Genomic DNA, 27,027 nt, shown 5'->3' with positions numbered 1-27,027 from the left:
CCCATATCTCAGCACTCGGGAGGCAGAGGCAGGGGGATCTCTCTGAGTTTGAGGCCAGCCTGGTCTACAGAGCTAGTTCCAGAGCTACACAGAGAAAAAACCAAAAACCAAAACAAACCAAAGTTGGTGAATATATAGGAAGGGTACTTACACGGAGAAGGGGCGCTTTCCTGTAGGCCTCAGATGCTGTCTAAGCTTTTAGGTTCATGGGAGCTCGTGGGATGCTGATGTTAGTCAAGTAAGGAATGGCTATTGAGGTGGCTGAAGGTAGCCCAATAGTCCAGGCTTTGCAGACCACTGCTGTGCTAAACAGTCGGTTTCTACAGACACAGGTTCTTTCCAGTTCTTGTTCACAGTTCCCCTTGTTAGATAAACATCACATTTTGTACAGCCAAAGAGCCACGTGTTATTTATTAAATATTACAAGGCCCCATAGGAAGGCTTATTCCCAGGATACTTGCTAAGGTTTTAACTAGCATCCTAAAGCAGAAAAATATAGAAAGAAGGAAATGTAATTTGCTAGCTATGGTGACCTGTGCCATTGACCCCACTGTCTGGGCTGCAGAGGCAGACAGATCTCCATGAATTTGATGCCAGCCTGGTTGAGTTCCAGTTAATCAGAATGACATAATGAAACCTTATCTTTTAAAAAGTTACATTTTTCTGAATTGGGATTCACACAAGCACATAGATTTAACAGATCTACATGGTATAAGTAACTGCCTTTGATACTATTTTAAATAATCAATTAATCAATAGGGTTGGATAGAAGAGAACTATTTGTTTTGAGGTAGGGCTTCATTCTGAAGCCCGTGGCCTTGAATTCAGGAGTCTTCCTGCCTCCGTTTCATACGTGCTGGGATTACAGACTTGAACCATCATTTGGAGAGAAGGTGGCAGGTTGGCTGGGTAGCTAGGAAAATGGTGAAACAGAGATGTCATCATAGGACTGTTGTATTGGATGAGGGAAACCAAAATGAAGACCAAGCTTTTGGGATGTGTGAATGGATACTGGCAGAGTTATTATGGAGATGAGAGCAGGGGAAGACCAGATGTGAGGGCAGGAATCAAGAATTCCATTGTCGGGCTGGTAAGATGGCTCAGCGGTGTAAAAGCCGGTAAAGGATACCCAGAGAGTAAAGAAAGAAGAAAAACAGGAAACTGTGGTGTCTTCAAAGATGAGGAGGAAACTCACACGAAAGGTGCTGGTGCTGGATCTTGGTTGATTGCAGAAGTGAGTGACAACTTTGTAAAACCGGCATGACATGATAACCCGGACTGGAACCTTGCCACTCGGCAAGTGGCAACAGAAGACTCAACTGTTCAAGTTTGGAGAGCCCGAGAAACAGCTCAGTGGTTAAGGTCATCCAAGGGTCAGAGTTCAATTCTCAGCACCCACATGGCAGCTCACAATCATCTGGCAACTCCAAGTCTAGGGGCTCTGAAGTCCTCCTCTGGACTCTGCAGGCACTGGGAAGCACTTGGTATGCAGACATACATGCAAGCAAAGCATTCGTACACATTAATAAATATTTTTATATATATTGTTTAAGGTTGGGGTTGGGGAAATAGCTCAGTGGGTAAGTGCTTGCCTTCAGCGTGAGGACCAAGCTCAAAGCCTTCAAACCCATATAAAGTCTGGCCCTGTAATCCCAGTTGGCTTGTATGGGAGAATGAGGATTTAGGAGACAGGGCAATCCCCAGCTGAGGAATAACTAGCCTGGCAGATGCAGCAGATAAGACAACAGAGATCCTGTTTCAAACAAGATGGGAGGCAAGGTCTAACACTGTCCTCTGATTTCTGAACTTGCTATGGAACATGTACCATGTCGTGTGCAGTCTCACACTTACCAAAACACACACACACACACACACACACACACACACACACATACACACATGTTCTGTGCTGTGCAAACCTGGTCACCCTAGTTTAATTCCCAGAACCCACCCACATAAAGGTGGAAGCAAAGAGCTGACTTCACACAATTGTCCTCTGACTTCCACACATATGCTGGAGTGTGCATGCTAACATATCACACACACACACACACACACACACACACACACACACACACTTCTCCAAAAAGCACCACCAAAACATAGTTTCTTTAAAAAACAGGCAGTGATGGCACAGGGCTTTAATCCCAGCTCTTGGGAGGCAGAGGCAGCCAGATTTCTTGTGAGTTCTAGGATAGCCTAGTCTAGAGTGAGTTCCAAGACATCCAGGGTTCTGTAGAGAAAACCTGTCTCAGGGAGGAAAACAAGACAAAACAAGGAAGAGGAGAAGGTAGGGAGGAGGTGAAGACAATTTATGTAAGTACACTGTAGCTGTCTTCAGACACACAAGAAGAGGGCATCGGATCTCATTACAGATGGTTGTGAGCCACCATGTGGTTGCTGGAAATTGAACTCAGGACCTCTGGAAGAGCAGTCACTGCTCTTAACCACTGAGCCATCTCTCCAGTCCATTTCAAACATCTTTAATAAATCCCAACACTACTTTAACAATAACAGAATACTCCAAAGAGAGAAGGGAGAAAAGGAAATTTATTGAAGGCTTACTCAGTGTTACAAACATTCATGTTCACAATGTTTTACAGGTCAGGCAATTAAGGTTAAATAACTTGCCTGAGGTCATGCAGCTAGAGGTGGCAAAGCTGAAAAGCCACCTAGATTCATGTCTCTTTTTGCCTGCCCTACCACCGCTTGGCAAGGCACAAATCGCCGTGTTCTTAAACACTCAGGCTTTTGCCCCCATACAGTGCCCTGGAATATCAGAAAGAGGCACTCTCATGCGGGGGGGAGGTTACTAATTTTCCTCTGTCAATGCTGTAAGCAGGGGGCATTTCCTCCCACACCCATGCAGCACAGGACAGAAGCTCTGCCCTTCAGAGAGGCAGAGGCAAGCAACAGGAGCCCTCAAAGGCAGGCAGGAAAGGAACACCTTGGGAGAGTATAGAGCGGATTTCTTTTTGAGCCAGCCAGTGGTGCACAGGGCTGCTGAAGGCTGCTGGTCCTAACCAGCTAATGCTTATGGGCTCCAGCATTGCTCTGATCTGTTCAGTGTAACATGCCCAAATCAGAGCCCAGTCTCCCGGCTGCCTCCATTGAGGCTGAGGCTGTGTGGGCGGATGCCATGCTCTAGCCTGCGGGCAGACAAGAGTCGCCTTAGGGAGGAGCCAGAGCTCAAATCACCACAGCTGCGAAGGTGGAGGCTCTCTCGACCTGGTCGCCCCCATGGGCTCCTGCGCACCTGGAAGAGGACAGAGAGAGGGCGATGGTATAGGCCAACCTAAAGCGCCAGGCTTTTCTAGGGATGCTCCTGGTCCCCCTAACGCTTACTTGCTTATATCCATGGGCTCCAGTTCCTGTAGGGTCTGGAGACCTCCTAGACAGCTGGAGGAAACGAGTGACTAGGCCCCGGCCTGGCCAGCTTCCTTTCAGGTCCCCTAGAGAGTGGGCAGGTGTAGGACCTGAAGGCAGGGGAACCTTCTGGAAGGTGGGCACTGGGCGGCGTTTCTCGGCTGAGCGAGCACGTAGCAACTTGGGGGAAGGGCAGCGGGCTAGACGGAAAAGGCAGGCTTCAGAGCAGAGCCCTGCAGAGAGAGAGAAAGAAATGTGTGTGGGCTACCCAGTGCCCCCTCACCCTCCGGCTGCCTCCCCACACGCCTGACCTGTGTCTGCAGAGGAGACAGAGGCAGCTTCTTCCTCAAGCACTTTGGTATAAAGGTCCCTGAAGTCAGCTGGGGAGGAGAAACAAGGACAGTGTAAGATTGCTAGATGAACACACCTCTCCTCCATCCGCATTCAAGGAGCGATCGCTTCTGCCTACAACTAAATGCTATGGTGTAGGAAGATGGGTTCTTTAATGCTGTCCCTCACTGCTTTTGCCTCCCCAGCTCTGCTTAGGGTCCCCACATGGGAGTTCGGGCCACTTCCTGTGTGGCTGTGAACTATTTCGCTTTATCTCTTAGTAACTCAGAGACTTGTGGTTGATCTGTTGCTATAACGGAGTGGTTTTGTAGCCTAGGCTTAGGTGCTGTGGAGATGGTTTCAAAAACTAAGTCCTCCCACCTGGTTAGCCGTGAAGCCTCTGTCCCTGGGAGGTGGGCATTCAGAAAGGACACTGCGGGGGAGTAACTTCACCTCCTCGGCCTTAGGAATCTCACAGGGACCCAGTCCTAGTGGATTATCCTTCCCCAAACTAGGCTCACCGATGTCGCTGGAGGTGGTAATGCCAGGGTCGCTGTGAGACCTGGGCAGCAGCAGTGGTGGAGGAGGTGTCCGGTGAGGAGGTCGGTGTCCGGGTGGGGTGAGGGAACCTGAGCTATCACTGAAGCGTCGAGCTGGTGCTCGGGCAGGAGGGGGTGCAGCTGAGCGGCTGCCTCCTCGGGGGACCCGCCGCCTCAGCTCGGGGAAACAAGGTCCCACCCAGGGCGGCCAGCCTTCTAACCGGTGGCAACTGCGAGCAGCTGTGGGGGCACCCAGTGGGGGTGGGGCTTCAGGGGCTGAGCAGGAATAGGAGCGGGCAGCCCGTGGGGGTCGCCTTGGCAAGGGACTGTCTTCAAAGGGACCCCGGAGGCCGCAGTCCAGGCTAAGGCAGTAGCCTGCGCGGCTGCGCTGGATGGAGCGGAAGAGCACATAATCGACGGAGCGCACAGAGCCCTGGAGTTCCAGCAGGCATGAGTCTTCTGATGGGCTAGAGCCCCCGGGGAGGTCGCCAATGGCAGACAACACCAGGGACCCACTGTCCATGGACACTGTGGGTGGCAAGGGAGGGCGAGGTGGGATTTCATCAGGGCAGCTGCTTTTGCCCATTCTGACTCCAGCTTTTATCCTCAAGGAGACAGACAGGCCCAGGGTTCTAAAGTAGCTTCGTTACTCCAAACCTTCAGATTAACTTGGCTGGCCTTGTTTCCCCTCCTTCCGGCCCCACCCCGCCCTTGTCCACTCTGGCCCATTTTGCTCACCGTCCACAATGGAGGCCACCCGCTCACAGACACAGGAGCCATCGTGAAGCTGAGGGTCAAACAGAGTGGCCTGTAGAAGACACAGGATGGAAAGTCCGGCCTGTCACACTGGCATGGCCACTCCCATGTACTGGCAAAAGCTCTGGCGACCAGAGATTCCAGAGCAGCTTTGTCACTCTGTATGAGTTCGTTGCTTTTTGTTTGATTGCTTTTTGTTCTCTTTGTTGAAGAGGGGGTTTACTGCGTAGCTTAAGCTAGCCTTTCAACTCCTAACTTTGCTGCCTCCACTTCCCAAGTGCTGTGATTGTAGGCATATGCCACTCCACCTGGCTTTCTATAAGTCGCTTAAGGGGGCATCAGTTTCCATATCTTTATTTTTTATTTATTTTTTGAGAAGGTCCCTGAAGCCCTGGTTGGCCTAGAACTCTCTATGTAGACCAGGTTGCCCATGGTCTTTCTGCTTCTGCCTCTCCAGGGCTGGGATTACAGGAGTGAACCATCATGCCCCAGCTACACATCTTTTTTTTTTTTTTTTTTAAAGATTTATTTATTATATGTAAGTACACTGTAGCTGTCTTCAGGCACACCAGAAGAGGGTGTCAGATCTCATTACAGGTGAGCCACCATGTGGTTGCTGGGATTTGAACTCAGGACCTTTGGAAGAGCAGTCAGTGCTCTTACCCACTGAGCCATCTCGCCAGCCCCCAACTACACATCTTTAAAAGAGAAATATTAGCCGGGTATGGTGGCGCACACCTTTAATCCCCGCAGGCAGGCGGATTTCTGAGTTCGAGGCCAGCCTGGTCTACAGAGTGAGTTCCAGGACAGCCAGGGCTACACAAAGAAACCCTGTCTCAAAAAACAACAACAACAACAAAAAAGAGAAATACTAGTTCATCTCCCACCCACCTCAGCAGCTCTAGGGCAGATCAAAGATGCCAGCAGGCTGGTATCCTTGCAAGCAGCCGTCTTGGCTCCATGCACTGCTCCCAGCTACACCAAGCTCTTTCCTCACCTGGCTGTCTCTTCGCAGCCCCATGACGGCCTCGTAAGAAGGGGGGCAGTCAGTAGGATACAAGGGCACTGGGCTATCCATGGAGCCATTATACGTGATGCTGGCAGGATGAGGGAGAGGATCAGGGTCTGGAAACTAACTCCTACTCCACAGCTATGCCTCCCAGCAATCCAGTCCCTCCCCCCAGCAGCCCCTTGCTCCCCCACCCCCACCTCCAGCCTTACCTTTGTGCATCTGTCTCTGAACTGCAGGTGTACTCTGGAGGGTAGTAGGGTGGTGGGGGCACAGGCGGGACAAATTCCTCCAAGTCCAGCATGGTGTGTAGGAGAGGAGCTGGAGGCGAGGATGTACACGCCAGGGGCCCTAGGGGGCCTGAGACTGACCGTTCAGGGGCAAGCTGCTAGAGAGCAAGCCTGGTTTCAAATTTCTTCCCTTTCTGCTATTTTTATGGCCCTACTTCCACCAAGAAGATCCAGTTCCACCCTTCCTCAGCCACACCCAGCTTCTTCATCCTGCCTCACGCTGAACCTCCAGCTCTGGCTTTGTCCACCCATATATCTCTCCTTTTCTAGCTTCACATCTATCCATAATTGTCACCTGTTCCCTGTCACCATACAACTACCCATCCTTTATCCCCTCCTCATCCTAGGACCTTCCAGATTCCACCCCATCCAGTCTTCCTCACTCTCCCTTCAGCACTCAACATCCCCGAAATAAATATCCTCAGGTCACCTGTAGCTATGCCTGGCAGGCCCAGGCCCAGCACACACACACACACATACACACAAACCCAGCTCCCACCACCCCTGTCTGCTTGGGCCTTGGCTCCCTTCTTACCATATGCACCAGATCCAGGGAGAAGATCTGGACACAGCAGACAATAGCAGAGAGGGTACAGATTATTGCAGCACAAATGGTAAGGCCACAGACACTGAAGAGCAGGTTCTGGAGAAGATAAAGGAGAAGAGTAAGGGGCCCGGGACAGAAAAACCTTACACACTTGAGCCTTTGAAAACTCCAGGAGGGGAGCAAAGGAGACCCAAAATAAGAGTGTAGGGGGAAGGGCTGGGGAGGGCTTCTTCACCTTGAGGGCCCCTCTGGCTTCATCACAGGTGGAGTTGAGGGCAACTTTCAGCTCCTGGCCCCATTCTGGGCAAGGTCTGTGTAGGGGGATAGGTGGGCAGCATACACAGACCTTCCCTTCCTGTGTGGGAGTGCAAAGGGCAAGGCAGCCCGGGTCAGAGCAAACTCACGGCTTCCTCCCATCTCTCCTAACCCCTTCCTTCCAGGTTTCCCTCCTCAAATCTCACCATGGAGCACTCTCGGAAGTCCCGAGCCAGCTGAGCATTCTTACAGGAGAGAACAGAGCCAGCCATGCTAAGCATGACACAGAGCACCGAAAGCAAGGAGAAGAAAGAGATCTGAGGGAAAGAAGGTGGCATCTCAGGGCTGGGACCTTCAGCAGCATCCCTCTTCCACAGAATGAGCCACCCTCTTCTCAGACAGCTTCTGCTAGCCTTATACCAACTGGAAAGCTCCTGGGAGGCATAACGGGGGGGGGGGGGGTAAATCCCCTTCGCTGCTGGGCACCTGCTTCCTAGTGGGCATCGGGCCTTGGCACCTACCACTAGAGTGAATGGCCGCTTCCAGGACACAATGCCAACCAACCCGGAGAACGCCAGCTAGGGACAGAGTGGGCACAGGCTCAGCTTGGCAGGGGAAGCACCTAAGTGAGCCCCTTGCCACAGGATGCACCCAGCCCTGCAAGGAGGGAGAGGACTGGGAGAAGAAGGAAAGACAACCATGTGGGCTTGCAGGTGAGGAGGGATGGGGCCTAAGAAGCTTCCCCCACCCCAGTACTATATACTCTTTGGACCCCACTCACCGAGAACCCAGCCCAAGATGGGCAGGACCTCTTGATGCTCTCGGTGGTGGTGACAGAGGAGGCCACCATGCTGAAGGTTATCACCAGGATGCCCAAGAGCACCTGGGCCAGCCCCAACGTGAGCAGGGCCTGGAGCCAGGGTCGGTGGAGGCGGAGGTGGGTAAGGCCCCGGGTACTGGGCCGGCTGGTCAGCGAGCGACTGGAGTCACTGGGCGAGGGCATCATGCCTGCCGCCCAGTTGCTCGCACCTCGCTCGGTCCCCCTTGATACTTGTGAGCATCTCAGAAGCACCCAAGCCCTGGTTCTTTATCCTTTCCACAGCCCTCGCTGTAAAGCCCACCTCCTGGCTAGGTCCTCTGGGGCATCGCCCAGGGACGCCAGCTGGAAGGAGGCCCAAAGGAGGGGCGTCACGAAGGGACAGTGAGGGGCTCCCTCCCCACCACCAAACGGGTACCGTGCCCGGGGAGGCGATGAGGACGCGAGGGCACCGGTTCATTGCATTTCCTTAATGAAGAGGGGTGCCGAGAAGGGCTGATCCCAGACTGAAGAGTAGCGTTCCGGAACCCAGGCAAGGGTGGGGAGGGCAAAAGCGAGAGGGATGCAAACAAGTCTACAGAGAGGGGGAAGGTCTGCATGCAGGAACTAGAGGTGCGTTTGGCCATTCAGGGCCGCCTGGTGGGGAGAGGCCGTGGAAACTGTCTCCAGAGTCGCAGACCCGCTCCCCTCCCCACCATGCTCGGCTTCCTTAGCTCCTCCAGCTGCAGCAGGTCAGCCTGTGGAGGTGGGGGATGGTGGATGGTGCGTGGTGCGGAGGAGGGGTGTGGTGGGTGGTGCAATGCATCCCGGGAGCTGTAGTCTGAAAGCAACCCTGGGGAAGGGAGGAGATAGGGAGAGGCCCTCCTCCATCCCTAGCCTCGCCCTGAAGCCTGAGCAGTTAAGGATCATTTCTGGGTCCATTTTCTGCCCCACAGGTTCCCGGGATGAGGTGTTCACACCAAAAGGGACTGACTGCTCATTCATCATTAACAGAGGCATGGTAAACCGAGCTGGGGCTCCCCCATCTCCCGCCTATCAGCCTGCCCACTTTGCCAAGTGCAACCCTCTCCTTGCAGAGTGTTTCCACCCCAGTTCCCCACTCCATACAATGGCCCAATCTCCAGTAAAGATACAGGAAATGGGTGAGTTCCAGTTACACTTTTTTTTCTTTAATTTAAATAACGGAAGAAGACATCCTTGGCACAGCAGAAGGAAACTGGGGTTGGGGTTGTGTGAGAGGTGGCGGCAGCAGTGTGGCCAGATGGGAGATAAAAGGCAAATAATGACTGAGTCACAGCGGGCTCTCCACACCTCAAGTCAGGATTAAAGTCATGGCTGTGGAATGAAGAGCCCCATAGAAGTCACCAAGTGGTGATGGCTCCCTGAATCCCAGAGACTTCAGGGATAGGGACTATCTTGGTTCCCACAGGTGACAGGCCCAGGGCATCCCAGCGGGTGCAGCAGGGGTCAAGGGGCCCTGAAGGCATTTTCAGCAGCTCCGGCAGCTGCATTGGCAGCAGCAGTTCGAACCGCAGGGTTGGAGAAGACACCAGCAGCAAATTCTTGCTGGGCCTTCTGAAAGCTGGCACCCGTTTGGCGGTACAGGGAGTGGATCTGCAAGAGGGAAGAGATTATAAGGGAGGCAGGCCCCTCCCATCCCAGGAGGATGGCACCACTCACTAGTCTCCTGCTTTGTACCGTTCCTTCTGCGTTGGCACTCCCTCCAAACACACAAACTCACCCACCCAAGAAAGTCCATTAGTTGATAACCCACCCGCCCTGCCCCATTTCCTTAATGTTCCACTCAGCAGCCCCTAGGGACCCAATGATCTCACTCCCCAGCCCCACCTTCTCCCGACCGGCCCTCACCCGCTTCAGCATCACGATTCCCAGCACTGCGATGCCGGTGAAGAGCAGGGCGACGAGCAGCATGAGCACCGCCACGGCAGGTTTGGATCCCACCACCACCAGAGCAGTCACCCAGCCGCTGTGGGAAGATGCACGGGTGAGGACCGACCACTCTGCCGGGGCTCTGCTCACCCGGAGTCCCCTAGGTCTAAGAACATGCTCCAGGCCCATCAACGGTCAGGGCCTCGGCCAATATGGCGGCATCCCATGAACCAATCCCACTACATCTATTCTCTTCATACTTTTCAGTCATTTCTGAAGCATCCGCTCCTAGCTCTCCTGGCATCCTCATGAAAAACAGATTCGAGCCAGGCATGGTGGCCCACGGCTTTAATCCTAGCACTCGGGAGGCAGAGGCAGGCAGATTTCTGAGTTCGAGGTCAGCCAGGTCTACAAAGTAAGTTCCAGGACAGGACAGCCAGGGCTACACAGAGAAACCCTGTCTCAAAAAAACCAAGAAAAAAAAAGAGAGAGAGAGAAAGAGATCCTTCTCACTTCTGGGCACTCCCTTGATCTTTCGTCCATTGTGACATGGCCTCTCCAGGAAAATTAATTTTCAGCCTCTGCCTGTCTACTGCTGTCTTGGCTCTAGCCATAGAGTGCCCTGACTTCAGTTACATTAGTCTTTCCCAAGGAAAAGACCCACATGACCCTTAGTTGGACAACCCCATTAAACTGAGTTGCCCAATGTGTGAGGAAGGGCTGAGGACGAATGGTAGCTCACACACCTGAAGCCCCACCCTGGGATGCCAATGGCCTGGAGGACAAAGAACACATCCTGGACGAAGAAAATGAAGAAAAAAACGAAGAAATTGAATGAACTATCACTCCTGCAAAGAGAAAAAAAGCAAGTGTGGGAGAATTAGAAAATGAGGTTCAGAGCAGCTCCCATCACCTCTCACTGCATCTCACTGTAGCCCTTCTCTCATCACCTCACTGCATCTCACTGCAGCCCTTCCTCCCATCACCTCTCACTGCATCTCACTGTAGCCCTTCTCTCATCACCTCACTGCATCTCACTGCAGCCCTTCCTCCCATCACCTCTCACTGCAGCCCTTCCTCCCATCACCTCTCATTGTATCTCATTGCAGCCCTTCCATCACCCCTTTCACTTACCGGAAAGCCTTATACATCGGGCGGTACCAGCAGACAAAGGAGCAGGGAGTGAAAAGGAGCAGCCAGAGCATAGACAGCCCAAAGCCTGAGCCACTGCCGGTGTCCACACAGAACCTGGCCAGGCAGGCGAAGAAGTTCAGGAGAAGAGCCAGAGTGCTGCCTGAGGGGCAGAGAGGAACAGGGCATAGTGAAGGGACCCTCTGGACTACAGCGAAGCCTGTCACATATACCTGCCCAATGGCCCTCATCAAATGTGGCAGCAGAGAAAGAAGATCAACCCCACAGATGAGGCATGGGCTCCTTGCAAAAACCTTGAAAGAATTCAGAATGCATTTATGCATGGTGACAGAGGGAAGGGGCAGGCTAAGAACATACATAAAATAAGAAAGAATAGTCTACAGATTCTTGAATAGATGCTAATAAGTGTCTTGCTCTCAGAGTTGTGTTGTGGGGCATTTAATAGATTAATCTGTAATGTCTGTCTCCCAAAAAGTTTTCCTACACTTACACATCCAGAGGTAGTACATGGTGGACACCGTCTTCTGAAATTCTTGGGGTATCTCCATAGAGATGTCTTGGAAAAAGCAAGGCTTTACAGGGCAAAAAGACGGTAGGGGAGGCCAGTTGTTCTGTCGAGCTGTAAGGCACAAAACCAGGAAAACATCAAATATCAATGCAAGTCAATCAGAGCCACACTCACCTCTTCCTCCACTCCTGTCTTCTCAATCCCAGGTAAAAAGAGGCAAATAGTGGACAGCAGCAGGCATGGGATGCATGCCTGCAGTCCCACACTGTGGAGGCTGAGGCAGGAGGTCAGAGAGGCCCAGCCCAGCCTGGTCTACACAAGACTCTTTGAAGACAAAACAAAGAACAACAAAGAAGCAACAGTAAGCAAAGAGTTACTACTCGAAACATCTGAGGCTCCCAAGAACCTTGCCCAGGTTGATTTTATTCAGCCCTCACAATTCCTCACTTTGTAAATTGAGAAGAACATTCTAGAAAATAGGAACCTGAAGTGTTCACTCTAAAGTCTCAATGGTTGGAGTGCGTATCAGTGGGTTGGGGCTGAGACACCCCAAGGGTGTCTACCGCCCAAAGGGCTACAGAGAAGGCTCAGTGATCAGAAACATTTGCTGCTCTTGCAGAGGCCCAGAGCTGGTTCCCAGGACCCACATGTGGGCTTACAGCAGCCTGTAACTGCAGCCCCAGGGCATCTGTGGCCCTCTTCTGGTCTCCATGGACACGACATACATATGCTGTGCTGATATACGTGCAGGCAAAACACTCATACGCATAAAATAAAAATATTATAAAGGAGCCTTTTAAAAACAACCCATTCTGTTGTGAGCCCATGGCTAAGAAGTGTCAACTATAACTAAACTCGAATTTAACAGTGTGACTGAGGACCCCATGCTCCTTCTAATCTGTCACCCTAACCAGGCCTCACTTACTGCCTGCACCACCCAGGGCGACATGCTGCAGTTCTCGCTCCCGGCGGTCCAACTCCTCTGCCTTGCGGTTGAGTTCCTCCTGCTTCTTCAGCAGCTCAGCAGTGGCCGCTGCAGCTGAGGCCTACCCAGCATATGAGAGGCGGCATGAGAGAGGCAGGCGTGACCTTGAGGCCCAGCCCTGACTCTTCTCCCACCACCCACACACACTCTTTACCTGGGTGCTGTAGGAGCCGTAGTTCCTGGGCTCTGTGGGGCTGAGCTTTCTTGAGGACTGTACAGAGGGAGCTGAGGGTGGCGGTAGAGGTGCTGGGGCTGGAGCAGGAGGCTCGTAGGCTGGTGGGGGCTGCTGGAGACAAGCCTTAGACATCACCTAGTCCCTGTAACTCAGTCATCTAGTCTGTGTGCAAGCATTACCCAAGTCAGCAGCATATCCCTACAAGTTGGGAACCTCGTTGGGTTTTTTGGTTTTGTTTTTGAGAAGACAGGCACGTGGGTTGATCTCAATCTTACAATCCTCCTGCCTCAGGCTAAGCACTGGGATTGACAGCTCTGTGCCACGTTCCTAAGCTACTTATGTAAGTTGGGCAACTCCATCAGAGCTGCAGCAGTCCTGTGCAGCCTCTTACATCCAATGCCATCAGCAATTATCCACATCTAACTTTTCTAATTTTTAAAATTACATTTACCTATTGTGTGTGAGTTCATGTGTGTGTGTACACTCTCTCATGGTATGCACATGGAGGTCACATGACAACTTATAGGAGTTTGTTCTCGCCTTCATCACCTTCTTGGGGGACTGGCTGAAGTCAGGTTTTAGTCTAGGCTGCAAACTGAGCCTTTACCCATTAATCCATCTGACTCTTTGTTTTTTGAGGCAGGGTCTCACATGCCATCATGGTCTCCAACTTGTTACTAGCTAAGGGTGACTTCTTATACACCTGCCTCTACCTCTCAAATGCTAGGATTATATACTCGGGCCACCATACTGGGTTCATGTAGTGCTGAGGGCTAGGGTAGTGCACTTGGTAGGCAACACTCGACCAACTGAGCTACATCCCCACAGCTCCCCCACACCCTTACTTTCTTTTACTGCCCTCCTCATATGCCCTCTGATCGCACGGGTTTCTCAACTATGACTAGCCCCAACCTTGATGCTCTTCAAACAAGTCTTCCCTGGACCGACTTCTTTAACTCAAAACTAGATGACCCTTTTGTCCGAGATTAGGTTTGGCTTGGCTAACGTCTCTCGGGAAGCTAAAAGCACACCACTTCATCATTTGGTTGCATTAACAAAGTCCCCAGGATGCTCAGACAGAGCTCATGGTACACTCGGCTTTCCCTGCTCTTCTGTGCTCCCTCTAATTGCTCACCTCTCGGTTCTCAAAGGGGTTGTAGACGTCCAGCGTGGCATACTGCTGGCTGGGTCGGTGCTGGATCACAGCTGGGTCCTGAGAGCAGAGACGGGGCTCAGCGGGCAATCGGTGTCAAAGGAATTCCTAGGAACTTCCCGAAACTGCTCGTGGTTCCAAGTACTGAGCCTTTGGTGCCACGCCGTTGTTCCCAACATTTGCCTTCAAGTCTATCACTCTACATAGCTAGAACCCGCTCATTAAAGGGGCAGAGCCCGCAACCCTTTAGCTCCCCATGTTCACTGGTCTCGAGCTACCGCCACCTTCACATAGCGACACTTCTACCCTGGGTCAAAAGTCACAAATGGGAATAGCATTCCGACCCCACAGAACAGTATGCAGACTGGCCAAAGAAGGCCGGCGCAAATCACCTGAAAGGGATTGTCAAGCTCGCCGGAGTCGGGGAATGGATTCCCGGTGTCTCTGCTCTGAGCCATGTTTGCAAGTGAACCCGGCCGCCCCTGCCCTACACGCCCCTGCCCCGGCAGTACGGCGGTGGCGGCCCAAAGAACTCCCTCCGGTGTGCTTGGTCCACTCGCTTCCCTGTGCTCCAATTGGTTGAAACAACCGGAAGAGTCGCGAAGATTCCCGCAGCAGCAGTGGACTGCGCCTGCGCCTCAGTTGGGGGGGGGGGAGGAAAAAAAAACCCAAAAGCGGGAAGTACCGCACGTGATATCCCTAAGCCAGTCTCCGCAGCCCAGAGTCACACTTCCTCCACGTGACTTCCTAGCAGGCATGAACTACATATCCCAGGTAGCTTCATGTTAAGCAGCTCAGAAGGTATCTTTGCGCACAGGTTAGTGGCGGGAAGCTCAGTTTTCTTCACGGGTTTCTGGATCTATTGAAGGGCATAACTTCAAGGCTACTGTCACTATCCATTTATTTACAGGGCCAAAGCTATTTCCTGACATTCACTACTCTAGATCACACAAGTTCTACCTGATTGCATCTACTTTAATTTTTACTACCTCAGAATACAAAGTGCATATAAGTGACTCTAAGTTGGCAGGACAAAGAGGCCTTTATACCCAAATTCAGATGGCTACCAATTATTTCACTCCTTCACCCCAGTACCCTCGAACCTCAAATTCCAGGGATTGGGGGGGGTCAGATGAAGCATGTCATTTTATTTCACAAAGACTGTACAAAATCCCTTATAAAACATGGGGTAGACACCACCTGGTTACGTCATTCTGCCCCCCATCCACCTCCACATGAGGGGCAGATGAGGTTGGGAGAGTGTAAATAGTAGTATATACATGTCAGGGGTTGAATCGATAGGTACAAGTTCTGTCATATTTACACTATTCCACATATTCACAGGTACAAAGGAGCCAGGGGCTGGAGAGAGGGCAAGTTCTGCCTCTGTTCTTTTGTATAAAAAAGCACCAGTGTCCTGGATTGGACACCCACTGCTACACAAGGAGCAGGGGGCCCAAAGCCTAATTGTCACCGACTGATATCCCGACTGGAGTCCCACAACTTGGTGTTGGGTGGCTCAGTCCGAAGGCAGGCGAAGAAAGGATGCTGAAGGGCTTCACCTAAGGTCAGCCGCTTAGCAGGCTCATACTCTAGCATATTTTCAATCAGATCGAAGAGCTGGTGGTGGTCCTCTGCCTCTGAGGTCAGATACCGCTGGTGGAGGGCAGGAAGAAGGTAAGGCAATGCCTTACAAACTTCATTCTCTTTCTTTCCTTTTCAAGACAGGGTCTCACTGTGCAGTCGAGGCTGTTCTGGAGCTACGCACTGCAGCTGACTTGGAACACCTGCCTCGGCCTCACAAGAGCCTCTCGAGTGCTGGGATTGCAGGCCTGTGTCACCTACGACTCCCTGCTTCCTCTAAAGCCCCACTTTTGCTCTTTAGAAAAAGAACCAAAGTTCGGCTTGCATGGAATTTGAAAGCTACCTTATCACAACATTATGTGGTCATAATATTTCTGATATTACAGCTCAACCTACCTTCCCACTAGCACAATTAATCCTTAATATTCTGTTTTACTTGTATATACTTGTCAACCTCATGACTCTTCCTTAGCTCCACATTAAAGTGTAAAGTGTAAGCTTTTCAAAGGTAGTTTATTCTTTTCTGTCTGCTTTCCTCTGGTTGTCTATAGATGAGGTTATCTGTGAACCCTCGATCTCCTCTGTCCACCGTTGACCAAATTATCTTCTTTCAATGTTCCTCCCCCTCCTGCCCTAACCTCCACTTAGAAAATGCACTCCAGGGACCAACCACCCGAAGAAAGAAGCAACCTTTAGATGGTGGACAGTACTTCTCCCTGGCCAGGCTCACCCGCAGAGGTTTGCAGTTCTCACGAACGTAGCGCCCGGCTGAGGTGTTCTCATCCCAATCCAGGCGACCCCGATAAAAATATTTCTGTTTTCTGGAGGGGAAGGGGAGGTTTGTGCATCAGAAGGCTCCATTTCTATAAAACCCTTTCCCTTGTTTACCCAAGTAAGTGGGGGCTAGGGAGATGTCAATGAAAACAAGAAAATGATGCCTAACAGACAAATTCCACGAGGAGAGACGCTCTAGTGCCTCCCGCGTGAGAGTCACCTTGTCTTTCTGATCATCCGAGAAGGGACAGGACCCAGGATCCTTTCCATCATGGCTAGATGCTCTCTGTTGTCATGGGTCTGAGAAACAAAGAGAGCAGAGCATAGGACACAGCAAGGAGCGCTGGAGACTAGTTGCCATATAGACAATATGCCATATAGACAGAGGACTGAGCAGGAATGTCCTCTGCAGACCAAGAAACCCAGCAGCCTGGGATTATCCACCATTTACCTGGAAGAGGGTGAAGCCAACGTAGTACTCAAAGATGATGCAGCCTATGCTCCATACATCGCATGGCTGTGACCAGCCCAACTCTGTAGTGAGGAGGAAGAGGACTAAGATGCCTAGGATATGCCCCCCCACATCCCACACCCTGGGCAGCCCTGAGCTCCCTTACCCAGGATGACCTCGGGGGCTCGGTAATGGCGAGTGGAGACAATGGTGCTATGGTGTTCGTGGTCAAAGGTGGCACTGCCGAAGTCCACCACCCGCACGGCTGTGCTCTTTACACTGCGCTCATCTCGCTTCTAGGAACAAAGCAGATGGGATGACTCTCCATCACACTGGGGCTCAGACACTAAGCTACTTCAGAGTCTGGAAAGGGTAGCCTGTTCCCTTATACCCAGAAAAACTAGGCTCCTAGTATTTTGTTGTTTAAAGCAGGATCTCCTTATGTATCCCAGGCAGGCTTTGAACCTGCAGCAATCCTACCTCAGAGCCTCCCAAGTGCTGGGATACAGGCATATGCCACCACACCTAGCTCTCACAGTAGCGTTTTAAGAGCAGGAAAGGAATAAGACTAAGAAATGGTATGGAATAATGTGGAAGTCTCAAAGTACCAGACCACTAGAGGCAAGTGTCTGGTGTGCTATCTGAAAATATGTCCTGTGTAGCAAAGGGTGAAGAAGACCTTTAGTGCTGATACCTCCAGCAGTCAAGCAATCAGTTTTCCTGCCACACAGAAATGCACATCTCAGAAAGGGAGGGTGGACACTTTCCAAACTGTCTTTCAATTTCAGTCTTCTTAAATGGTTCCCTTTTGACTTATCATTGTGGTACACTGCTTCTACCCAGCTGGAGCCAGACAGGAGGAAATAGTAAAAGGGAAACACAAGAACCAAAAGCCAAGTGGTCCAGAGGTCTGCCCCTCTGGACAGAGGGCAGATCCTGTCCATCTTACCTTCTCTAGGTTGTAGGTGAGTTCGTAGTCTGAATTCACAAACAGAATATTTTCAGGTTTGAGGTCCGTATGTGTCAACTTGTTATCATGGAGGACTGCAGGGGAGAAGGCTAGATCAGGCTTGATCCAGGTGGCTAGAACTAACTGCCAGCAACTGACCCCGTACTGAATACTAAAGACAAAGCTGGTGAGGAGGCAGGCCCAGACTACACTGGGGCTACTTTCTGCACTCCAATCAAATAAAATGGCTGGCCTAAGCACTGCCCTTAGTAATATAAAATGCACATATAGTTCATCTGATAGAAAAGCAGCAGTGTACCTAAGTGGGAGTTTTTTTTTGGTCTTACGGTTGATCTATGTGACTGCCTAATGATGCAGAGAAACAACTACTCTAGATTCTGAAGCTAGTACCTCAGCTCAATGACCCAGGGTTCTTGCATCTGCTGTATAAAGAGCACCTCATTAGACAAACCTAAGACTCTAGCAAGAACACCTCTGTGCTTGTTGTACAGTACTTTTCCAAAAAAGGATGAGGAAAAGACACTAAGTGCTATGGGTTTGCAGTAAGAGCAACTGGTGATATTAAAGATGTCAGTCAAGGTGGTAAGTCGGAGGAGGAGCTGCCATGACAGCAGCAGGTGTGAGAGTGAGCTGACTGCGTAGGGGCATGCCTAGCTCACAAGTACACACAAGAGGCCTGATGGAGGAAAGGGCTGCCCCAGAGTTCGCCTCAGCCCACCCCACTCACACTTGACGGCCTGGCAGAGCTGGAAGGCCATGTGGCGCACTTGGTGGATGGGGTAGGGCAGGTAGTTGTTGTCTTTGAGGAAATCGAAGGTGCTAAGGCCCAGAAGCTCAAAGGAGATACACATGTGGCCATGGTAGTCAAACCAGTCAAACATCTGGACACAGAGGCTGGGGAGAGACAGGGGAAGTTGGATGTCTAATAAGTTCCCAAAACCCAGCACCCCACCAAAATGAAAGTCTGTATGGTTGTTGATTCTACAGTCGTACAAAAACATGCTAGCTAATGTCTCTGATAAGGACTAGGAATGTAGGTAAGTTGGCAGAGTGCCTACTTAGCATGCAGAAGGCCCAAGTTCAATCTGCAGCATTCCATATAACAATTATGATGGCATGAATCTGTAATCTCAGCATTTGGGAGTTGGAGGCAGGAGAATCATAAATTCAAGATTATCCTCGACTACATAGTAAGTTTGAAGATGTTTGCCTGGGCTACATGATACCCTGTCACTTAAAAAAAAACAAACAAACAACCAAACAAACAAACAAACAAAAACAATTAAAATCATCAACAAAATTCAGGTCATCTAGAGAAGGACCAAAAAGCGCTACCTGACAAATTCTCCCAAACACATTCTTGTACTATTCTTCTTGTACTATTCTGAATAGTTCAAAACTTACTGTAACAGGGGCTGTAATTCAGGAATACAGCACTTTCCTGTCATGTGAGAGGCCATTTCAAATCTCAGCCCTCAAAATAAGGAAAACAAAATCTATCTGTCAAGCAGGGTAGGAGGAGTACTTCTGCAGTCAGAGCACACAGGAGTCTAGAGCCAGGGGGACCACAATGAATTTAGGCCAACTTAGGTTATGTAGTATGATCCTATCTCAAATTAAAAAATTTTTTAAATGAAACAGAACAAAACAACTATTTGCTCAAGACCTATTAGCATGAAATTCCAAATATGGGTTCTCAGTTACCAAAGTCACCTTTTTTGTTGTCTGGGTCTCATTCAAGCAGTCTGACCTGGAACTTTCTATGTCCTAGTCACATCCTGGTCTCAAATTCATGAGCAACTATATCCCATCCCCATCCCCTGAATGTTAGTATCAGCCACTGCGTTGGCGAAGTTTATAGTGTATGTTAAATATTGTTTGGCTGGGGATATGGCTTAGTTGGTAAAGTATTTGCCTAGCATGTACAGAAGTTTAATACCTGATACCACACAAAACTAGGTACACTTTGGGATGGAGAGATGGTTAAGTGGTTAAGAGTAATGACTGCTCTTCCAAAGGTCCTGAGTTCAAACCCCAGCAACCACATGGTGGCTCACAACCATCCGTAACGAGATTTGAGTCCCTCTTCTGGAGTGTCTGAAGACAGCTACAGTGTACTTATATATAATAAATAAATAAATCTTTAAAACAAACCAACCAACCAACCCTAGGTACACTTCTATAATGGTAGGCAGAGACAAAAGGATCAAGAGTTTTCAAGTTTATCCTTGCCGTTGGCTATAAGAATGAGCAGAAGCTAGCCTGGGCTAAATGAGGTACTGCCTCAAAACAAACAAACCAATCAACCGTCACTGTAACCATCTTATTTAACTTTAACCAATGAATAGCATGTGAACAAAATTGTTACTGTATAAATACCCACAGATTCAACACAATTCTAGAACCTGCTACTCTTCGTCAATTAGAATCAAGTCCTGTTGCATTTCAGGACAGTGTTCTATTACTAACAGCCCCAATGTTTTCTTTCAAAGATTTTATTTTTAATGATGTGAGTTAGTTATTGCACATGACTGCAGATTTCTGAAGAGGCTAGAGGTGCTGGATCCCCAGAGCTATTTTGTTTCTTTTTTTTTTTTTTTTTTAAAGATTTATTTATTATATGTAAGTACACTGTAGCTGTCTTCAGACACACCAGAAGAGGGCATCAGATCTTGTTACGGATGGTTGTGAGCCACCATGTGGTTGCTGGGATTTGAACTCCGGACCTTTGGAAGAGCAGTCGGGTGCTCTTACCCACTGAGCCATCTCTCCAGCCCCGCTATTTTGTTTCATTTCAAGACAGGGGTTCTCTGCATAGCCCTGGCAGTCCTGGAACTTACTCTGCAGACCAAGCTGGCCTCAAACTCAGAGATCTGCCTACACATGGCTCTGAGTGTTGAGATTAAAGGCATGCACAACTAGTGCCTGGCACCCATAGAGCTATTTTAAATTTCTGTGTGGGTGCTGGGAACTGAACTCAAGTCTTTTTTTTTTTTTGGTGGGGGGGTGGGGGTGGGGGTGGTATCCGAGACAGGGTTTCTCTGTATAGCCCTGGCTGTCCTGGAACTCACTCTGTAGACCAGGCTGGCCTCAAACTCAGAAATCCGCCTGCCTCTGCCTCTGCCTCCCAAGTGCAGGGATTGAAGGTGTGGGCCATGACTGCCCTGCTTATCCTATCACTCTTAGGATGAGCCATCTCTCCCCTCATCTCAAATTTCTTCTTCAAGTTCCAGAACAGACTGTGTTTCTGTGTATTTTACTGGGGTTTGAATTTAGGACCCTGTGAGATAGTTGGCTGGTATTCCATCCCTGGGTTACAATCTCTAGCTCCATTTCCATTTATGAAAAAAGATCTTTCTTATTAAAATTGCCCAGGCTGTCTTAAGCTTCTATCTGTCTTTCCTCCTCTCCCAAGTGGCTGGGATCACAGGCCTGCACCACCTACAGTGATGCCCACCAATGCCAGGCCTATTCATTCCCTGACTGCAGGTGTTGTAACACAAGCTGATGGATAAGAGACTCTCACAGGCTATCCTGATGCTCTGCCACAAGCACAGGATCAAGTTTAATGGGTGCGGCACATGCCTATACTCTCAGCTCTCAGGAGGCAGAGGCAGAAGGGTCTCTGTGAGCTTGAGGAATGCCTGTTCTACAACCAGGTTCTGGCCAGCAAGAGCTACACAGAGAAAAGCATGCCAAAAAAAGAAAGAGAGAGAGAGAGAGAGAGAGAGAGAGAGAGAGAGAGAGAGAGAGAAAGAAAAGACAAGACTGGATGTATCCCCTGCCCGCCTAGCCTCAGCCTGGAGCCTTCCTTCTGGACAGAGCCCCTCGGCCTCCTCACATGTTCCTTTGGTTGCTTACTTCTTGTTGTCAGGATCTTTCTCATTGATTTTCTCCAGCACGTTGATTTCTAGTCGGGCTGCTTCCTTGTACTTCTCCACATTCTTAATGATCTTCAGGGCAACTTGTGTTCCGCCCCTGTAAGGTAATAGGGGAGGCTTTTGTTGGGTTCAAGAACATCTCAGATTGAATGATCAGTGAGTGATTAATGGATCAGACTAAGAACTTCTGACTGTCTAATCTCTAAACATATTCGATGCCCTGACAATCGTCTCTGCCTAACAGATGTGGAGTAAGCGGCAGGACATTTGTTACCTGCGATGGTCCACACACTGCACAACTCGGCCGAAGGTCCCTTCTCCTAAGGTGCTTACAATTTCATCTGAAACGAAAGAAAGTAGGGTCGGGGAGAGGGAGGGAGAAAAGGGGGGAATGAGGTGAACTGGAAGAAAACAGGGCACAGCAACCTGGGGTGAGGAGATGAAGGAAGGGGAACAGATATAGATGGCTGCAGGGGAAGAAACCCCTGTGTGATTCCCACCACCTTTAACCCAGGGGCCATGAGATCTGGGAGTGGACAACAGGTCAGTTCTCAACAGCAACTCAAACCACCCAGATGAGCAACACCACTGAGAAAGGCACAAGAGGCTGTGACCTGGTTGGCATGGGACATTAGGATGGCTATGGGACCATTACAGGCTATAGGATTGTTACGATTTGGCTTGTACATCGCTCTTGTAGCCAGTCCCCGACGTGGTAGATGAGGTGGCCCTCAGCGTCGTCCTCTACACTCTTGGCTCTCCGGCTGCTGTGCTGCTGTCGGGGGGTGGGGGGGGTCGGAGCAAGCCAGGTGTCGGATCGGGGGCCGGAGGGAGACGGGGTGGGTGGTGTAGGGGTCACCGGTCACAGGCGCCCAGCCAGGGGGGACAGACGATGATGGGGGACAGTGGAAGGGAACACGTCAGATGTGCTAAGGCGGATCGGTGTGAGAAGAGAGAGCGGCGCATAATCCCAAGTCCCCAAACCCAAATCAGAGCGGGGAGAGGCACGGGCAGAGCAGGAAAGTGATGATGTTGCCAGTGTTACCCACAACCCCATGCTCTATGAAGCACATTTCTAGGCAGACGCAGTTTCCCCTTGCCCCCCAACCCAAAATTGCCCACTCAGGGGCCACAGACTCCAGGGCTTGGGAGACACAGGTCTTTCAAAACCAAGATCTTCATAAAAAAAAACAGAGGACCTAGGGGCAAAGCAGCTGCTCCCAACACAAGCCCAACATATCCATCCAACATCACTGAGGGCATAGAGGATGTATGACCTCCTATTGCCAAAGTAGATCTGGGAACCCTCGAGAGTCAGAGAGCTCCCAAGAGGGTAGGCATACTTAGTGCCCACTCCAATGTTCATGCTCCAAAGCATGTCTGAGAACAAGGGGACATTTTACTCATCAGGGTCCCTGAGGGACTGAAGAAGAATGGGGAGAGTAAAAGGCTGGGCTGGCACTCACTGAAGATGAGCGGCTGAATGTCCGGCTCCGTCTCCTCCGCCTTCTGTGTTTCCTTCGGCTGCTGCGCTGGCTTCGGTAACTGCTGTTCTCTCGATGGTATTCATAGGACTGCCGAAAGTCTGTGTCGTAGTAAGCCTCCCCTCTGTCCCGGCTGTAGTCATTGCGCCTGTAGCTGCCACAGTACCGCCGATCGTACAGCCGCCGATCGGACGAATGGTCATCATAGCTGCTGTTGGATAACAAATACCCACTAGCAAGGTCAGTCCAGGCCACGTTCCCTGCCACAGCAGGCAATGGGGTCCTTCTTAGGAAGAAGAAGCCCAGTGGTGCTTCCACACACCTACTGTCACTAAGACCTCCTCAAAGGCACCTGCAGAAGTCCTCTGGGGGCGCATCTCCTCCTCCTCTCCAATGATACAAGAGAACAAAGAACCAGGGTGCTCTCTACTGTTTCCAAATGAAATTCAGCTCTGCTCTAATCCAGTCCATTCCTCTCCATATCACTGAATTATTGAAACACTGCAGACCTAGCTTTCCTGTTAGCACACGAGTTCTTTTTAGCTGTTAGTCCATGGCATACACGCTTCCTGTCAACCAAAGACATTTCCACCTGATTTTCTTTTTTCTTTTCTTTTTTCTTTTCTTTTCTTTTCTTTTCTTTTCTTTTCTTTTCTTTTCTTTTCTTTTTACAGGTTTCTCTGTGTAGCCCTGGCTGTCCTGAAACTCACTCTGTAGACCAGGCTGTCCTCGAACTCAGAAACCCACCTGCCTCTGTCTCCCACTGCTGGGATTAAAGGCGTGCGCCACCACGCCTGGTGCCACCTGATATTCACTAGTCCTACTAGACAAGTTTAGGCATCCCTTTCTTTAATCAGACATGGCAGTGCACTCTTTTAATCCCAGGGCCCTAGAAGAGGTGGCAGGTGTTATCTCTGATTTCAAGACCACCCTAGTCTACACAGAAAGTTCTAGGCCAGCCAGGGCTACACAGTAACACCTTGTCTAAAGAACAAAAGGAAAATGACTAGAGATAGTCCACTGGTTAAGAGCACTGACTGCTCTTTCAGTGAACCTGAGTTCCATTTCCATGACCCACATAGTAGCTCACAGCTGCCTGTAACTCCAGTTCCAGGACTCCCATATTCTCTTCTAATGGACAAGGGCACCATGGATGCATATAATGCAAGGTATACATGTGGGTAAAACACCTATACACATAAAAATTTTTTTAAAAGTTGTTTTCCCTGAACTATATATATCCAGAACCATTCCAACAATGCCTGGTGGGTACAGCTTTAATCCCGAAGTACTTCCTCTAGAAAGTTCCTTTCAAAAAACATGTTTTCCAGTGGAATAGCATTGGAAATGTAAATGAGGAAAATACCTAATAAAAAGTATTAAAAAAAAAAAACACTTAGGCAAAAAAAGAAACAAAACATGTTTTCCCCCTTTTGAGAGTCTCATTATGTAGACCAGGCTGACCTCAAACTCAGTATGAAGCCCAAAGTAGCCTTGAGCTCATAATCCCCCTCCCCTCCCATCCCAGGTGTCCACCACCAACACCCCCTCCCTTTCTTTGCAATGGCAGGAAGTGAACCCCAAACCAAATCCATGTCAGGCACATTCGTCCATACCTAGGCCCTTGGCCTTCAACCAGCTGCTGAGCCCACTGGCCTCATCATGTAACGTAACCAGTGACCTGCAATCAGTCTCTCTTACCTTCGGGACCGAACGTGGTAGCTGTCCTCCCTCCGCCGCCGCCTTGTCCGGTCACTGCTACTTGACCAGGAGCGACTTCTTCTTCGCTTATGCTTTCGGCTCTGATAGTGTTCGTGGTAACTCCCCCGGCTACCTCGCTCTGAGGAATGGTACCTTCGGGGATGGGGCATCTGGAGAGGAAGGAGAGGCAGAATGGTAGGAACACTGAGTTTTCATAACCGTTCTCGTGGAATGCCTCTTCTAAAGACGCAAAGCTGCTTTCTGTCCCTACGCCCTTCAGCACACAAACGCCTCGCTTCTTTTCCTGGTAATAGTCTTCCCTTCATGGACTATACAGCCACCTACAAATTTTGGCTGAAAACTCAAGAAAGTCAAATTCAGTTGCTCTACCTCAAACAAGGCTCCATGAAGACCTTCTGGTCTGAGCCACAGTTCACGACAGGTGACAAGTGTGTGGCTGATAAATATTGCCACAGTTCATCTCTGCTGCCATCTAACATGCGCAGCTGTGCCATCCTGAGTGCTTCACAAGCAAACAAAATAAAGCTTTAGTTTACATGGTTGTTTTAGTTATTAACAGCTCATCTTCTCTCCCCCACTAGACTAGGAGTGTCACAGGGCAGTCATTCAGCCTCCCAGGATTTTACAGATAACTGGCAGCAAACACCAACAAGTTCCAGAGATCAGGATGTGGTCCCACAAATGTCTCTCACATGCCTGGCCAAATTTTTCACACAGTTGTAAAACAGCACAAGGGAAGTGTGTCCATCTGTATGTCCCCAGCACCACTGGATTTATTAAGCAGGAAATAACTGCACTTTTCCTTTTCTTTTGGGTTTGAGGCAGGGTTTCTCTATGTCGCCCTGGCTGTTTGGAAATTGATTTTGTAGACCAGGCTGGCCTGGAACTCACAGAGATCCACCTGCCTATGCCTTCCAAACACTGAGATTCAAAGGGTGTTCCGCTGCCCCAGTCCTTTTCTTTCTCTCTTTCCTTTATTGAGACAAGGTTCTATTATGTAACCCTGGCTGGGCTAAACTTACTAAGCATATCTGGCAGAATTTGAACTCAGAGATCTTGTTAGTGTCTGCCTCCTGAGTGCTGGTATGAACGACTTGCAAAACCACACTTGACATATCCTAAGCTGGTGTCGATTTTGATATGTAGCCTAGGATGGCCACGAATATTTTCTGATATTAGTTCAGTTCCAAGTGCAAAAATTACAGATGGCTGGGGCTTACAAAGGCTGGAGATCAACCCAGGGCTTCATGCAAGCTAAGTGACCCCCACCATATCAACTGAACTATATCCCTAGCCTACTAAGTACTTCTTAATTAGTATCAGTAATACTTGGCCGGCAGCTGGGCCTCCATTAAATGAAACTGGACTAGTTAGGGTTCATGAGTCCTGTTTTGGTCAAAGGGGAAAATCAGAGCAAAATCACTGTCATATCCAGCAATACGATGAGCCTCGGGGGCAGTCTTGGCCCAGGACATGAGGTCTGTAGGTTTGACTCCAACATCTGGTCACCATTCTCGGCCGCTTCCTCACAACCTTCTTAAGGAAAGTGAGCCTATGGTACACTGGCCTAAAGTGGCTGACAGGAAACCAAGAAGATGCAAGCACGAGGCTTTCCCAGGTAACCCTATCTTGATTAACTTAACATAAATGCAATCTCACTTTGGACACCAACCAACAAAGCCACTGCGTTCTTTCCTAGAAAAGCATATCTAGCCTAACTTTCTTAACTTCTAAACCCTGTTTCTTCCTTGCTTACTCAGAGAAGCTAGAATAATTTCCTAGCCTCAAACTCTTCCTCTACACTGCCATCTTAACACTTTTCGGATCGTATTAAACCCTTGGTCCAACTTTTGCACGACTGGGACCGCTCCGGTGTCTACCTCATCACTTCTAAGGCTTTTCCAAGTTTACTATAGGTCTTGCTGCTACACCGAAACACGTCGACCTCCCTCCCTCTCATCTCGCTACTCTGCTGCTTCGAGAGCCCGACACTCCTAATTTCTCCATATCCCGTTGCCGTCCGTCTGGCGGTAGCCATCTTTCCGCGGCCCCAAGGTCCGCCAGCCCGCGCGCTCACCGTTCTGGCGGCGAGGCCCGTGCGCTTGTCCCACAGGAAGTCCGTGATGGCGGCGGCACTGCGGCCGGAGTCCCGGCACCCCCGCGGCGACGAAGTGCGGTTCCACCCCCCAACCCGGGGCCCTGGGACCTCCCGCCCCGTTCCCGGGCTCTGCTCCAGTCCCGCCCGCCCGGGCTCCGTCCCCGCCCCCAGGATCCGCTCGGCGCCTCTCGCACCGCCCCCGCCCGGGGCCCGATCCCAGCTCGGTCTCCGGCTCTGGCCTCTCCGCTCCGCCGCCGCCGCCGCCGTGAGCGAGCACGCACGCACAGACGC

At 50.3% G+C, this 27,027-nt stretch overlaps 4 protein-coding genes and 1 long non-coding RNA gene across 19 annotated transcripts; 1 reads left to right on the top strand and 4 right to left on the bottom strand.

Moving 5' to 3' along the window:
* Positions 1-2,530: 2,530 nt before the first annotated feature.
* Fam189b (family with sequence similarity 189, member B) lies at positions 2,531-8,679 on the bottom strand. 10 transcript variants are annotated; one of them, NM_001355760.1, is made up of 12 exons: positions 7,874-8,679; positions 7,614-7,767; positions 7,299-7,409; positions 7,073-7,192; positions 6,826-6,933; positions 6,213-6,388; positions 5,989-6,088; positions 4,974-5,043; positions 4,218-4,763; positions 3,678-3,746; positions 3,346-3,599; positions 2,531-3,256 (listed from the first exon to the last, which is right to left on the bottom strand). In NM_001355760.1, the coding sequence occupies exons 3-12, from the start codon at positions 7,371-7,373 to the stop codon at positions 3,083-3,085; spliced, it is 1,692 nt and encodes a 563-aa protein (NP_001342689.1). In that variant the 5' UTR covers positions 7,374-7,409; positions 7,614-7,767; positions 7,874-8,679; the 3' UTR covers positions 2,531-3,082. The 10 variants fall into 10 exon arrangements, 9 of the variants coding, with proteins under 9 accessions (NP_001342689.1, NP_001014995.1, XP_030108637.1 ...); NM_001014995.2 differs by having other exon boundaries at positions 7,614-7,670; XM_030252777.1 differs by having other exon boundaries at positions 7,614-7,749; positions 7,874-8,650.
* Gm16069 lies at positions 7,395-10,972 on the top strand. Of its 2 annotated transcripts, XR_003954659.1 has the most exons (3): positions 7,395-7,805; positions 8,845-9,914; positions 10,909-10,972. It is a non-coding gene; the product is annotated as a predicted gene 16069 (long non-coding RNA). The 2 variants fall into 2 exon arrangements; XR_003954660.1 differs by lacking the exon at positions 10,909-10,972 and having other exon boundaries at positions 8,845-9,916.
* Positions 9,052-14,431, bottom strand: Scamp3 (secretory carrier membrane protein 3). 3 transcript variants are annotated; one of them, NM_001309909.1, is made up of 9 exons: positions 14,165-14,431; positions 13,755-13,832; positions 12,599-12,730; positions 12,385-12,505; positions 11,442-11,570; positions 10,934-11,093; positions 10,546-10,647; positions 9,779-9,896; positions 9,052-9,523 (listed from the first exon to the last, which is right to left on the bottom strand). In NM_001309909.1, exons 1-9 carry the CDS (start codon positions 14,228-14,230, stop codon positions 9,377-9,379), a joined length of 1,053 nt encoding a protein of 350 aa, NP_001296838.1. In that variant the 5' UTR covers positions 14,231-14,431; the 3' UTR covers positions 9,052-9,376. The 3 variants fall into 3 exon arrangements, with proteins under 3 accessions (NP_001296838.1, NP_036016.2, NP_001296839.1); NM_011886.3 differs by having other exon boundaries at positions 12,599-12,727; NM_001309910.1 differs by lacking the exon at positions 10,546-10,647 and having other exon boundaries at positions 12,599-12,727.
* On the bottom strand, positions 9,052-27,027 carry Gm45927 (predicted gene, 45927). 2 transcript variants are annotated; one of them, NM_001310016.1, is made up of 20 exons: positions 26,716-27,027; positions 24,618-24,787; positions 22,899-23,127; positions 22,120-22,207; positions 21,707-21,773; positions 21,413-21,529; positions 18,279-18,445; positions 17,531-17,625; positions 16,748-16,877; positions 16,582-16,664; positions 16,351-16,430; positions 16,087-16,177; positions 13,755-13,832; positions 12,599-12,727; positions 12,385-12,505; positions 11,442-11,570; positions 10,934-11,093; positions 10,546-10,647; positions 9,779-9,896; positions 9,052-9,523 (listed from the first exon to the last, which is right to left on the bottom strand). In NM_001310016.1, exons 2-20 carry the CDS (start codon positions 24,785-24,787, stop codon positions 9,377-9,379), a joined length of 2,301 nt encoding a protein of 766 aa, NP_001296945.1. In that variant the 5' UTR covers positions 26,716-27,027; the 3' UTR covers positions 9,052-9,376. The 2 variants fall into 2 exon arrangements, with proteins under 2 accessions (NP_001296945.1, NP_001296946.1); NM_001310017.1 differs by lacking the exon at positions 22,120-22,207.
* Clk2 (CDC-like kinase 2) lies at positions 14,735-27,027 on the bottom strand. 2 transcript variants are annotated; one of them, NM_007712.4, is made up of 13 exons: positions 26,716-27,027; positions 24,618-24,787; positions 22,899-23,127; positions 22,120-22,204; positions 21,707-21,773; positions 21,413-21,529; positions 18,279-18,445; positions 17,531-17,625; positions 16,748-16,877; positions 16,582-16,664; positions 16,351-16,430; positions 16,087-16,177; positions 14,735-15,428 (listed from the first exon to the last, which is right to left on the bottom strand). In NM_007712.4, the coding sequence occupies exons 2-13, from the start codon at positions 24,785-24,787 to the stop codon at positions 15,243-15,245; spliced, it is 1,500 nt and encodes a 499-aa protein (NP_031738.2). In that variant the 5' UTR covers positions 26,716-27,027; the 3' UTR covers positions 14,735-15,242. The 2 variants fall into 2 exon arrangements, with proteins under 2 accessions (NP_031738.2, NP_001156904.1); NM_001163432.2 differs by having other exon boundaries at positions 22,899-23,124.

Source organism: Mus musculus, chromosome 3, assembly GCF_000001635.26.
Source record: "Mus musculus strain C57BL/6J chromosome 3, GRCm38.p6 C57BL/6J".
Lineage (NCBI taxonomy): Eukaryota > Metazoa > Chordata > Mammalia > Rodentia > Muridae > Mus > Mus musculus.
The sequence above is the reverse complement of the archived record's forward strand: the minus strand, read 5'-3'. Positions and strand labels throughout refer to the sequence as shown.